This window comes from Pithys albifrons, chromosome 9 (genome assembly GCF_047495875.1).
Source record: "Pithys albifrons albifrons isolate INPA30051 chromosome 9, PitAlb_v1, whole genome shotgun sequence".
NCBI lineage: Eukaryota > Metazoa > Chordata > Aves > Passeriformes > Thamnophilidae > Pithys > Pithys albifrons.
This window is the reverse complement of record NC_092466.1, coordinates 31,483,452-31,496,469: the sequence shown is the minus strand read 5'-3', so window position 1 is coordinate 31,496,469 and position 13,018 is coordinate 31,483,452. Positions and strand designations below refer to the sequence as shown.

Sequence of the window (13,018 nt, the reverse complement as noted above, 5' to 3'; positions counted from 1 at the left end):
TTTGCTAGAGGGTCCCATCTTCTCCCATAGCTTCACAAATGGCACAATTATTTACTATTTCTCACAATAAAGAATAAACAAGATCAGTGGAAAAGATCACAGAGGGGTGATGGATAAACCAGAGGAGGGTTTATTGTCTGCTCATACACAGTGCATATGGGAACTGTGGAAGTCCCAGCGCAACCCCTTCTGAAGAGCAATTGATGTAATGAGGACTTGGGCATCAAAAGAGAAGAGAGCTTGTCATGAGCAACTAAGCTCAACAGTGCCCCTCTGGCTCAGGAAGTGCCTCGTTGGGAGCAATGCTGGTGGGCTGCACCATGGGTACCCATCCTGCTGCTCCCATTCCACCCTGTTGGAGGGCACTGCAGGGCTTTATGGAGCTGCTCTGCACACCTGTGTGCAGGAACTGGGCAGGTGTTACCTCGGCTTCCCCCATGAACACCCAGTCTGTTGTGCGCTGGAACAGGCTCCCCAGGGAAGTGGTCACAGCATCAACCTGAGTTCAAGAAGCATTTGGACAATGCTCTCAGGCACATGGCATGGTACTCTATGACTAATTCATTTGTGTCCTTCACAGGTGCCCAGTGGCCAGAACTCCCTCCTCCCAGGCTGGTATTTCCATGTCCCAGCACACAGAGGAAATGCTTATTTTTGAGGCATCTGGAAGCCTCATCTAGAACTGATGTCACACCAGTCTGTGCTCGCCCGGTCACAGCACAGTTAGGGGAGCTGCTTCCCCTTGGTGTGCCTGCTCCTGCACTTCCACACAGGCTGGCAGGTATGTGGCCAACAGCAGCATGACCATATACCAGCACTGGGTCATGGCTTCCACTGCCCTCGGAGATGCTGATCAGCAAAGAGCTCCTTGGGTGCTCCAGTGTGGGCACTGCAAACAGCCTCAGCCAAGCACCTGGCACAGGGAGAAAGTACAGAGCAGCTGCAGCCTACAGGACTACCCATGCCCTCAGCTTCTGGACCCCTGGGAGGCTTTTCTGCTGCACACCTGCCTCAGGACCACAGAATTAAGCCACAATTTGGGATTAATCAGTGCTGTCCTGCTGCTGAGTTGTATGAGGGCAGTACCCAGTCCTGACCTCCATGCACCCAAACGACCTTCCCATCTACACAGACAAGGAGTGTAACAGCATTTGCTGTGCTAATGGCTTCTCAAAGGGCCCCCAGGATTACAGGGCCTTTTTGGGCCCATCAAGGAACACAGTAAAAATTTGGTTTATTTTGTTTAGTGTCATCAGTAAAATTACTAGTTCGCATCTGACTCCAACATCTTACCCCCATGGCTGAGCTGGGAAGAAGAGGGAGAGATTTCCAGATCCCAGCTCAAGGCTGAAGTACTGGTGGAAAAAATCCTGCTCTGAGATGCAAACAAAGCAAATTTGGTAGTGGAGCCACTGGTTAAGTATGGATGTTATCCCCTCAAAAATTATTCCTACACTCAGCTTGTTCACAGCCACACTTTATTGTAAGCACACTGCAAAAATAGAGGGGCGCTGACTGAAGATCTTGTCTCTTCCTCCTTTAGGAAATTGCAAACTTCCATTTCTTTAATCTAATCATTTGCAGGAGGAGATTCTTTCTCTAGAAAAGCCAATATAAGAGGGCTGAAAGGTCAGATGGGATAATATGTAATCCATTGTGATAAGGGCTGTTTACAGAATTATTAATCAAACACAAAAGGGAACAGATAGTAACATTTTTTATTAAATATTACAGTGGATCAAAAAGTACAAAATATCTTTTGCCTGCTATGTGATTGGGAAACTATTGGCACATAATACAGTATCAAAAGCATTAATAAGTACAATTTGGAAAACATACAAAAATTGAGTGTTTATAGTTGGCTCAGCTTTATTTCTGGTAGTGTTTAAACTAACACAAAGGTTACTCAATAACCTTTTAAATGGGAAACTATATAATATTACTGGGCCATTTTTGTATATACAAATCATCACCTTACAGAGCATATAGGCTACATAACTTGAATCACAAAAAGTATACAATATTTACAACAAAAGAAAGTTAAAAAAGTATAAACAGCTAGTAGATTATGCTGCCATTATTAGAACATATTTAAAACTGCGGGGCTGGGGGGAGAGGGGAGGAGAAGGAGAACAAGCAAAATATCAACCACGTGTACAGCAAACACCGCTGGCAGTGCCCACGGCAGTGCTGCCAATGTCGCTCGCCTCACACCAGCGCAGGCAGTGCCACTGCTCACCAGAATCACCAAAAAACAGGTGCTACCTCACTGACCACTGCAGAGGGAGAGCAGGCAGGGGGGTGAGGGACCCCAGAGGTGTCTCTGGAGGTGGCAGCCCCATGTTCCCCCAGATGGGGCCAAGGTGCTGGCAGAGGCAGCACAGCACTTGCCTCCTGCTCCAGCTCCAGCATCTGCCAAGCGAGTTCTCTGTGGCTGGGACAAACGACTTCCCAGGCACCGACCCCCAAGCCACCAGGCGAGCTTCTCGCGCCAGGCCAGCTCACAGCCATGGCAGACCTGCCGCAGACCACTGGCCTCTCCCGCCCAGCCTGGCCAGGGTATGGATCACACTGGGAATCAGGCCCTGCTTTCCACACGCTCCGCGAAGCCCGGCTCAGAGCATGGCCAGAAGCTACACATGAGCTGTTTGCTGCCAGGTCTTTTCCTTTGGATCTCACAACCTTCAGCATCCCTAATGCATCCTGGATATAGTGCGTTTGAATTGCAACAGTTCTTGGAACTGGCTACTAGTAAATAGATTTATGACTCTATTGCCAATTAGATTCCGCAGTTTCCTTTACAAACCTACCAATAACAATGGTCTGATTGCACAAAGAAAGGCTTGTGCAATTTCATTCAATAATAAGGCCCCTTGAACTCAAACAATGCAAACAAAGCCCCATTTAAGACATTAAGGAAAAAAAAAGACTTTTCAGCCAATGGAGAATTCAATAGTCTGTTGAAAGACTTCCAAGATTTCTGTTAAGAGTTCTTAAACAAATAATGCACCGGTTTTGTTGGGGGTTTATGCTACCAATTCTTTTCCTTTGCCCTGATGTTTTGCCCATATATTATGAGCTTCCCCAGCCAGCAGCAGCCAGTCTCCTCGTGGGGCAAGCGAGGAGCTTTCCTCCCCTCTCCTTGTCCCCCAGCCCCGCGCTGCCTCAGCACGGCTCCAAAAAGGCAACCAGCAAACTCCAACAGGACGTAACCAAAAGGGACACCAGACACTTCGTGTAAACAAATGCACAACTCCAGGACACACAACCAAAACAAGGAGAAGCATTTGCTATGCCAAACACACGACAAGCTTCTGTTTGCATTTGCTGTAGATTTTTATATTCTCTCCCCCTGTCCCCCCGCCCTCCTCCCCTCCCATCCCCAAACCCCTGATTCTTACGTGATTCACATCTAGTGCAACTTTCCTAGAGATGTCCTCCACACTCTGGCCACTGCCTGGATGAGCCTGCGGTTCTGTTTCCTGTACGACTTGTGGAGCAGCAGGATGCTCTGCACTGGCACATCCATGTTCTAAGTTCTACTAGTCTGTTTATCAATCAATCAAATATAGTTTTACCACAGGAATATAAAGTATTTAATTGAAGAAGCTGGATCTTTAACAGTAGACGAGTATATTATTCTGGTTTCCACCTTTGGATATTAAGTATGATACATTATATATTGTATTTGGCTTCATATCACGGGAAAATTTTAATGACATGCCTAGCATGCAAAGTGTTTCTTAGTAGTTTCCATTTTTCTTTTCATATCGATCACACTGTCTTTGAACAGTAAGTGAGATGGTTTGAATCACAACCAATTTTCACATTGTATAAAGCCTCCAAGTCACACTTTGCTTTACTGATGTCTGTGCTCAGCTGCGTGGTGGTGACGTCCTGCAAAGTGAATATACATCCATAGGAAGCTCTTCCATCAGGAAAACCCAGCCCCTCCATGCCTGAGCTTTCCCCCTGTGCAAGGATGCCCAGGGAGAGGCTGAGATCTTTGTGGGAGTGTGGAAGGACCACCCCAACCACTGCATGGAACCCCCTACCCATCCTACCAAGCCCAGCCTGTTAGTGAGGCACAGGACCCGACCCGTAAGCCTCTGATTCAAATCCGCACTGGCTCCCTCTCACAATTTCTGAAATTCTTGACATTCTCGCAAACCACAAATCTGTTTTCTGCACTCCTTTGTCATCCAGAAGCTTGTGCCAGGGAGGCTGTGTTTTCTAGACCGTTTCTCTGGTAGGCGGTAGGCAGGAGGATTTCACAGCCTAGGTAAGGTTAAGTACAACGCTTGACAAATTCATGGACCACGATACAGGACAGCAAAGCTTGGTGGGAGGGGAGAAGCGGCATGGGAGCCATTGCAACAACAGGAGGAGGGAGAGAGGTGCTCAGCACCTTGCAGGATTGGGCCGTGGGGAAAGGAACCTTGTTTGCATCCTTGCACCGTAACATCACCTACAGTATGTTTATAACCATTAAGATTAATGTGAACCAGTTGCTTCAGTTTGTAAACAGTAAACATTACCACAAAAATGAAACAAAAATGCTGTTCAAAAGTATAAAGAAACTGGAAAAATTACAAACACATAATAAAAAAAGAATTAGGACAGCCACAGCCTTTAAAAAAGTTGCAGATAAAATGATACTGTTTAATTTAAAAAAAAAAGAACCCAAAACAAAAACCAAACACAAAGAGCACAGAATATACTGGACAAACAAAACTATATAAATTATTGTGACCAAATGTGACACTGGTAGTTTACGAAGTGGATATGTACAGTCAGATTAAACAGTGTTTACTCTTCTGTTCTAATAGTGTTAAAATGAAAAATCTATTGCCGTTTTACTATACATTGCATTGATTGAATCTTTTAAAGTCAGGAAAAGTTACCCAAAAAAGCACATCCACTGATTGTACAGATTCTCGGCCCACTTCTCCTTTCCAGGTTCATCTTGAGTCCTTGACTCATTGGCAAGAACGCATGGCCTCCGGCCCCTGGCTCAGTGAAAGGCAAATGCAGCCCTCACCGGGGCTTCAGTGAGCTCAGGACTGGGCCTGCATTTCCACGGCTCCCTTTGAACATCTGCTCTTACCATGTTCAAGTCCTTTCAGAAAACACATATGCAAAATTCAATGATTTTTTCTTTGTTTTTTTTCCTGTTTCGTTGTTTTTTGCTTTTTGTTTGGTTTTCTTTTTTTGTGAGGGCATGGGTAAGGGTGAGGGGGCTGACGTGGGAGCCAGAATTAAAGAAGCAGTCCTGTCTCCATCAAACTCCAAAGCGCTCCTCTCGGCAGGATATGACTGCATCCTGGTTGACAAAAATACAGATTGCTAAATCTGCGAGACATCATCACAGGGGGAGGAATGTTGCTAACTGAACTCTTCTCCTCAGACCTTTCTTTGTGAGCAAGGGGGTTTACAGTTTTGTGCTGGGATGTACAGAGGATAGCTGGGAAGGTGGGAATGCAGCTTGAGGGTTTATAGCAGCTAAAGGATAAATGCTGTTATGCAAAAGGTCACCATAGGAACTTCCTACAGGTGTTGCTGCAGCTAAGTGTCTGTACAGTTGCTGGGAGTTTGCAGGGGACGTGAGGAATTGTCTCTGCACCATGAAGGAGTGAAGAGCCAAAGGCTGCATTAGTGGGGAGAGCACGGTCTGATTTTTCAAGTACTGCAGGGGATGAGAATACCCGGGTGGGAGGCGATTGTTCAGCCCTGTGCACAGGCTTCCCGGATACAAGCCTGGGAAGATGGGGGCTGAGAGGGGAAATTTGTGGCTTTCCAGCATGCTGCCAGAATGGAGGCCATGCACCGGCTTGCTGCCTTCGCCCTCTGGATCGGGAATCTTGTCTTTCGCCGGGGTCTCCTTTGGTAAGTGCAGAGGAGAGACAGCTCGGATTTTTTTTTCAGAAATGACTTTGTCCAAATCCTCCAGGCTCCGTTTCAAAGGCCGGGCAGCCCCCACATTCTGGGGGCTCGTTCTGCGGCTGATGATAGGATGCACCATTCCCTCCATCTTCCTCAGGTTCTCCAGCCTCTGGGCCTGCTGCTTCCCAGACCTGTGGAGCAACTCGCTGTGTTTTTTTGGTGCTGTCATGGCCATGGGGGACACACGGCACGCTTTGGGGTTACAGTCTAGGCTCACTGCCTGGCTGCTTGCAGCCTGGAACGAGGACATACCTTTGCAATCTTGCTGGGCCATGGATGAGTGAGGGTGGCTGGAGCCTAGAGCCTTTGCAGTCTGTTTGTGTATGCTCTTTGGAAGACTCAAATCTGTTGGCTGATCATCTGAAGAGGCCTCCACTGTTGCCTTTTTTTCTTGCTGATGCAAAGATGGGCGATAATTTAAATTTAGTTTTTCTTGGTGTTTGTGTTGAGTAAAAGTAGAAATATTTTCAGACTCTCTGAACATGTCCCGGGGGAGGTACTTTGATGTCTGTTCATTATTAAGGTGGTGTTCTGTGTGCCTATAAAGACTGTGCAGATGAGGTGATGAATAAAAATCTGCCAAGAAAGTGGGCACATGGGAGTGCTGCAGTGCCCTTTTCTCACTCATTTTATCTTTGCAGTCCTGGATATCTGACTTCGGTACGTATGACTCGGCAAGAGAACTGAGGTGATGTTTTGAAAAATCACAGCGCTGAGGATCCGGTTTACTTAGCATGTCATGTTTAAAAATGTCGTTAATTGATTTCCTTTCTTCCTTGGTTTTAAAACTCTGTACATGTTGTATGACTGAAGGCCTATTAATTGCTACAGGATCAGAATTGGAGACGTGGGGACCTTGTGATATGCCTGAGGACAGTTCATCTCTGCTGTTCAGTTTCTTTTTGCTGATCAAAGGTGGAGGAGAACCGTAAGGATAGCTGCACGACAGCGCTGCCCCGCTGACCTGCGACAGCAGCTTCTTCTTTGCCAGGGGTGACATGATGCCTGGGTTACCCTTTGAGTACAGAAGTGGTGTGTAACCAAAAGTGGAGTCATCATTCATGGACCCAGGCAGCTCCTTTTCCTTGAACATGTCGAAGTTCTGCACCACCAGTACTTTGGGCGTTTGCTTCAGTGCATTGTGGATATCCTCATTCCCCAGCTGGTCCACTTTCACCGTGCAGTTCGCGATGTAATCGGCCATCTCTGGCAATTTCTCATCTTCTGTGTCGCTCTGAGTGGGCAGATGGACTGGGAAAGCTGTGAAGGGCATTTCTGGAGGTTCGCTTTCTAAGCTGTCAGTAAAAGCTTTGTGTAGTCTTTGTTCAGGCTTTGTGTCTTCCAGGGCATCTGCTGGGGGGTGCAATTGCTTTGTGACAGTGGCATCCAGCACGGTGTCTTCTTCTGGGGGCACGGATATACTCGAGAAAGAGGACGAGTGCTCAACCTCCTCCTTGGCTTTCTCACTGCTGGTGCTGTTTTCTGTCAGGTCTGTCTTTTCCAATGGCAGTGTCCGAGCTGTCTCTGGTAGAAGAGGTGGAGGGCCTTGTACGGGTTGTTTTGTCTCTCCCACTGTAGCGTGTTCAGGGAGGTTCTTCTGGTCTGTTGATTCTTGATCCTTCTCTTGTTCTGATGAAACCTAATAAAATGATTCAATAGACAGTAGTAAGAATGCAATGCATTTCAGCAGACTGTCTCTAAGATTATACACAGTACACTTTTGATTACTTTTAGAGAAGGACTTGCCAGTCACCCTTCTGAAGGCCCTAACATCAGGCATTGGACTCAAACAAAGAGAATTATCTCCTGAAAATATTAAGAAATACACTATCCCTGCCAGGGTCACAATAAAGCATTTCAAAACAGCAGATATTTGTACCCTGACGAGAGGCATTGGTGGCTTGACCAGATGCTTCAATGATGAGGTTATATACTTTTAATATTAATTAGGCAAATGCAAGAGAGCAGATTTCATAACACAAATGGTAAGGCTATAGAAATTTCTCCTGCTAGCCAACTTCACCTAAGAAAATGACACAGTTCTCATGTTTTTTCTTACTTAAAGTCTCATAGCTATCTTAAAAATTCAGTGATCACAGAGGAGATCATTCACACCCAGTTCTGCATTAAAGTGTGAAAATGATAGAAATGGCATACTAGGAATCCCTATTGTAGGCAGCAAATCACTGCCACAGCTTAACTAGGACACACATTTTTTTATTAACGGATTAAAATGAAGTTGTCAACATTCAGTAAGTGTGTGTGCCTGCTATTACAAACATGGCTTTTATACGTTATCGTCAATGGGACCGCAGCTCGTTCTGCTCCCCCATTAATACAGCTTGTGTGCACAATTCACACTATTCATCCCATTATGTAGCTGGCTGAACTGTGACCCACAGAGGTCACCAGAGTGTCCCATCTGCGATCCAGCTGACTGACAGCCCTTTTCAAAACTGCTGTCACTTTCCTCTGACATGTCGTGGTAGAAGACAGTCATAAAACAGCAGCATTGTGCGAGTTCTTTATTATTATTGTTTTCTTTCTTCCTTCATTGTAAAGATAAGACGCATCAAGAAAGTTATCATCTAAATGCTGCTTTATGGTCTGTCACAGGAGCGGGGAATTGGAGACAGTCCTAATGAATCTAACCCTCTCAGAGATTTATTTCTTCACAGCTGCTTTTAAATATTCCTGTCTGTTTGGTTGGCCTATTAGTTACAGTGTCTGTTAGTCATCCTAACTTCTTTTTAAACTCATAGCTGCCTTTTGCAGCCAAATACCATCATTAGGTCCTTTACAAAGTACCATCGCTAGTCTCTTGAGCTTATAAAATTACAGGAAAATACCAGACAGATGAGCAAAGCGAGGAGGAGGAAAAAAAAGAGAATCATATTTAATAACTGTACATTCTGCTCTTTGTTTCTGTTAAGCAACACTTTGATTGAAGTTTCAGCTATTGTGAGGAAATGTGCAGTCTAAGGCTAATAGCATTTTGTCTGGTGTCTTGTTACACTGACAATGTCATTGTGATGGCAGGAAAACAGTGAAGAGCACAAAGGCAAATGCAACTCTAATAAATTAAAGTTGTATTCTCTCCCTACATCTCAAGGTACATGAGTTGAACATTCTGTTGAGAGGACTGCACATTTGTAACTGGATTATGCTTTTCCAGCTCACAGCTAAGGGCAGCTTTTCCAGGCCACATGCAGAAATGGTTTGAGCAGTGGCTTGGTTGGGGACGTGCCTACATATTTACGTGGTGGCTACAGGGGCTCCCTCTGAGCAACACACCATCGCTGTTGTGCCTGAATAAGGGCTCAGGAATGGGGCTCCACTGCCAGGGGCTGGCTGGAGTGAGAGAGACATACAGGCTTCTGCCTGGCCCCATCAGACTTGGGTTTTATTCCACCCAAAGGAGCTGAATGTCTCCTTTCTGCCAGCCCTGTTAAGTGCCATATCCTGGGCATGGAGGCCTCCCCATGGCAGAGCATCGATGAGCTCTGCAGCCCTACCCCCACCTCGGCTCGACGTATCCACCCTGCAGGCCCCTTCACTGCTCAGGCTGTGTGTGACCACCTGTACGCAGTGACTGCCATGGAGGCTGAGGTCCTTAATGGCCCACTCTGATTAAATATGGGCAGGACACATCTTCCACCCCAGCCAGGGAGGACACATTAATTCTGCTACAAAAGGTACCACTTTACTATAGGAAACAGCTGTAATTGTCCATTTGCATTGTCTCGTCTAAGTTCCCTACACTTCCGATAAGCGCAGCTTAGGAACTCTTCCTGCAAAACCACACAAAAATAACTACAGTTTAACCAGCAGGAAGTTTGAGATAGGGAACAACAAAAGCTAGGAAATTCAAAGTTAAGGCTGTTGCTCTGTTGCTGACTTGTTATGCTGGGCTTAGCAGTGGTGGCACAGATAATGTGTAATGAATCTTGCTGATCCAAGACCCCTCAATAAATAACCAGGCATGAAGGAATGACAGCACAAGCCTTCCCTTCACTTCTTTCTTCCTTGCTTTGGGCAATTTGTGTTGCAACCTTCCAGCGACTGAAGCAGGTTTGTTCACACTCTCCTCTCTATGTGTTTTTTGGCATTTTACACCAACAGGGGTCCTTGCTTTAATAAAACAATGCCAGAGAAAACAAAAAGTCTCTCTGTGGAGTGCTCTTACATGAGGTATTAAAGATACTATTGATGAAGGCCACTTAAACCACATACTCTGCTTGGAATGGGGGATGAAATTGTCCTTACAAGCACAACTTAAAGACATAGTGGGATGTGAAAACCAAAATTTTCAGTTCTCAAAAATGGGTACATGAAGTCTCAGAGGCATCCATGTTTACAGGTCCTGCATTGCTTTTTTAAAACAATGAAGGGGAGGAGGATTGTTGGGAGCTGACTCAATACCAGTTTCCACAGAGGTTTAGAAACGGGATTATGTACCTGCCAGACGGCAATGAAGCCAAAGGAGCAGCCATAGTCTGCCGGGCGCGTCACGGGTTTCAACATTCTTTAAATACTTACTTTCACTGCAACGCCTTGAAGGCTGCTGTCATCTGGCAGACTGAGACAAGAAAAGCAACATGTTTTGCAGGGGCTGCGTGTGAGGAGCTTCACCACCTCCTTCACATGGGGTGCAAGCAGGGCACAGGAGACAGTGGGCAGGATGTGCAAAGGAAAGTGCTTAAGTAACACTGGAGCAAAACCCCCATTGATTTTTTATCCCTTAACAACACTTGACATTTATTTGCATGAATTCTACCATCTATCTTACCCTGTGCTATGAACATACAATCTCTTCCATGAGGACTATCCTATGCCTGCAAGTAACGTGGCTATGTGTGGAAACTGGGGCTTGCCCATGTAAAGCAGGTGAGAGAATAGGAACCTCTTATGTCTGAATAGGAACCTCAGCCAAAAGCCATGAGGGAAGTCGGTCTCACTTAGGGCTTGCAAAGTGGTTCCCTCAAAATATGACCTTTAAGTCCAAAAAGAAATTTAGTATAACATAATAAAAATCCCAAGGAGTGGTATTTTTTTTGACAGCCGTGCACAAATCTCTGAGCACAGAAGGGCTGATCCAGAGGTTACCATTACAAAAATCAGCTGTGTTCAACAGTTACCACAGTATTATCAACAGCATTAGACGTTCCTGCACCCTATACTTAGATTAGGAAATAACTGTGGCAGTTGTGTGGTTTCCCTTTGGCAGCTGCTGATCTTTTAGTGGTGACCACTGTATAACACAATGAGCAGAAATGGTACTAGTTAGATCCACTGCTTGGTCTTCTGCCATCACTGCTGTGCAATATGGAGCTAACTGACTGCCATTTGTAGCCCAGCAAAATCCCAGCACAGACAGCACCACAAGAACTGAATTTTCATTGCTGAGCAAACTAAAAGGCCACTGGTTGGAATTCTCCACTTTAAAGTATGTATTTTATCACTGAATTTCATGTGATTAAAGTTGTGCATTTTTAATTGAAAAACTGAAAAGCAGGGAAGCAACCGACCTCAGATGCATCTTGGGGTTTCTGTGCATTATCTTTTTCCTTCTTGCTCTTCTGGTTTTCATTTTTGATGCGTTTTGCTCCAGACACTTTTGTTTTCGCTTCGCCCTCCTGGGAACTGTTATCCTGTTTTCGAGGTTTCACTGGAGGCAGTGGCTTATCTTCCTCTCCTTTAATAAATCTTTCATATGGCAGGATTAATCTAGGGGATTAAGGAACAAATAATTGATCACGTTTTGCCATTCTAGCAAAGAAAAAAATGTATCTACTACAAGCAGTTTACTTAATAAATCCATTTTCTTCCATGCCATAAAAGCAACAATTTAAACTCCACATCTATAAATCCAAGTATAAGAAATCAATTTATTTGGAAAGATTATCATGTGGCATAAATTCAGTGGAGTTGGAGTCGGTGTGGATCAGTTGTCAGTAACACCACAGTGGTTTGTGTGGCTACACCAATTTGTACCAGATGAGGATATGACACACTATGTTTTAGACTGATTTAAAAAAAAAAAAAGCGCCATTTATTTTTGTTTTCCATCTTTGCCCTTAACAGCATGCAGCAAATCCCGGGAAAACACCTACAAAGCCACAGCCAACTTGATAAGAGCTACACAATTTCCCTTGAGTGCAAGAGTGAGTGCCAGGAATGTGGCAGAAGATGGGCGGAAGATGGGCGAGTTGGGCTGCAGGAGCCCTGCAGGGTGGGCACAGCACCAGCCATGCTGCCACCCGGGCAAGGCACCCGTGCAGCAACAGTCACCACGCTCCCTGCCATCACCAGGGAGTCTTTTTTGAAGGAAGAAAGGGAGAGGAGAAGTTAAAAGCAAAGGAATTTTTCACTGTGGAACTGTGTGCCCCCAAGTGCATGGCATCGCTTTAAAAAAGCAAGGAAGAAATGCAAACAAAAAATATCCTCCCCTTGAAAGCATCAAACACACCGAGTTTTAATCTATGTGTTTTCCCTTTGCAATTTTTGATCTGAAAGGAAAAATAACTGATATAATTAAAAGGGATGGATTGCATTACAATCTCAGTTTCAACTTCAGTGATTAAAGTTTTTATAATGCATTTTGGTATGATTAATGACTCACTGTGGGATTAATACAAGACTCAGGCTTTAAAAATATGAACTTTAATACAGCAAACATAATTTGTTAAAAAAAAAAAAGACAAGTTGACTCTATGAAGAAAATGTACTTTGCTTATAAACAACATAAATCTGCTCAAATACCAGGAATCCTTAATTATCTTTAATCTAAGACTCCAAGGCAGAAACCTCTTTGGTTCAGATATTCGTTTGTTATCCTAGAATCAGTTTCTAAGCATGCAATTTTGATTTACATACTTAGATGTTCAAACACAGTTTGGGCTTAAGAGAGCAGAAATTAGATTGCTCATGATCACAATATTTTACATTTTAATAAAATACAACATAAATTATGTTAAAATATAAACCCAATTTATGCTATATTAGAAACAAAATTCATTAACTGAGCATGCTCTGACATGGTATGTGCAAAGAGGCGTGAATAATACTTTCTAGC

General features: G+C 44.6%; 1 protein-coding gene across 3 annotated transcripts in view; it reads right to left on the bottom strand.

Annotated features, from left to right (window-relative positions):
* Positions 1-1,698: 1,698 nt before the first annotated feature.
* ARID5B (AT-rich interaction domain 5B) overlaps positions 1,699-13,018 on the bottom strand; it is a 118,042-nt gene continuing 106,722 nt past the window's right edge. For all 3 annotated transcript variants that reach the window (XM_071563210.1, XM_071563211.1, XM_071563209.1), the window contains 2 exons: positions 11,472-11,670; positions 1,699-7,582 (listed from right to left, as the gene is read on the bottom strand). In XM_071563210.1, coding sequence (XP_071419311.1) covers positions 5,432-7,582; positions 11,472-11,670 — 2,350 coding nt within the window. In that variant the 3' untranslated portion in view covers positions 1,699-5,431. The remainder of the gene's footprint in view (positions 7,583-11,471; positions 11,671-13,018) is intronic.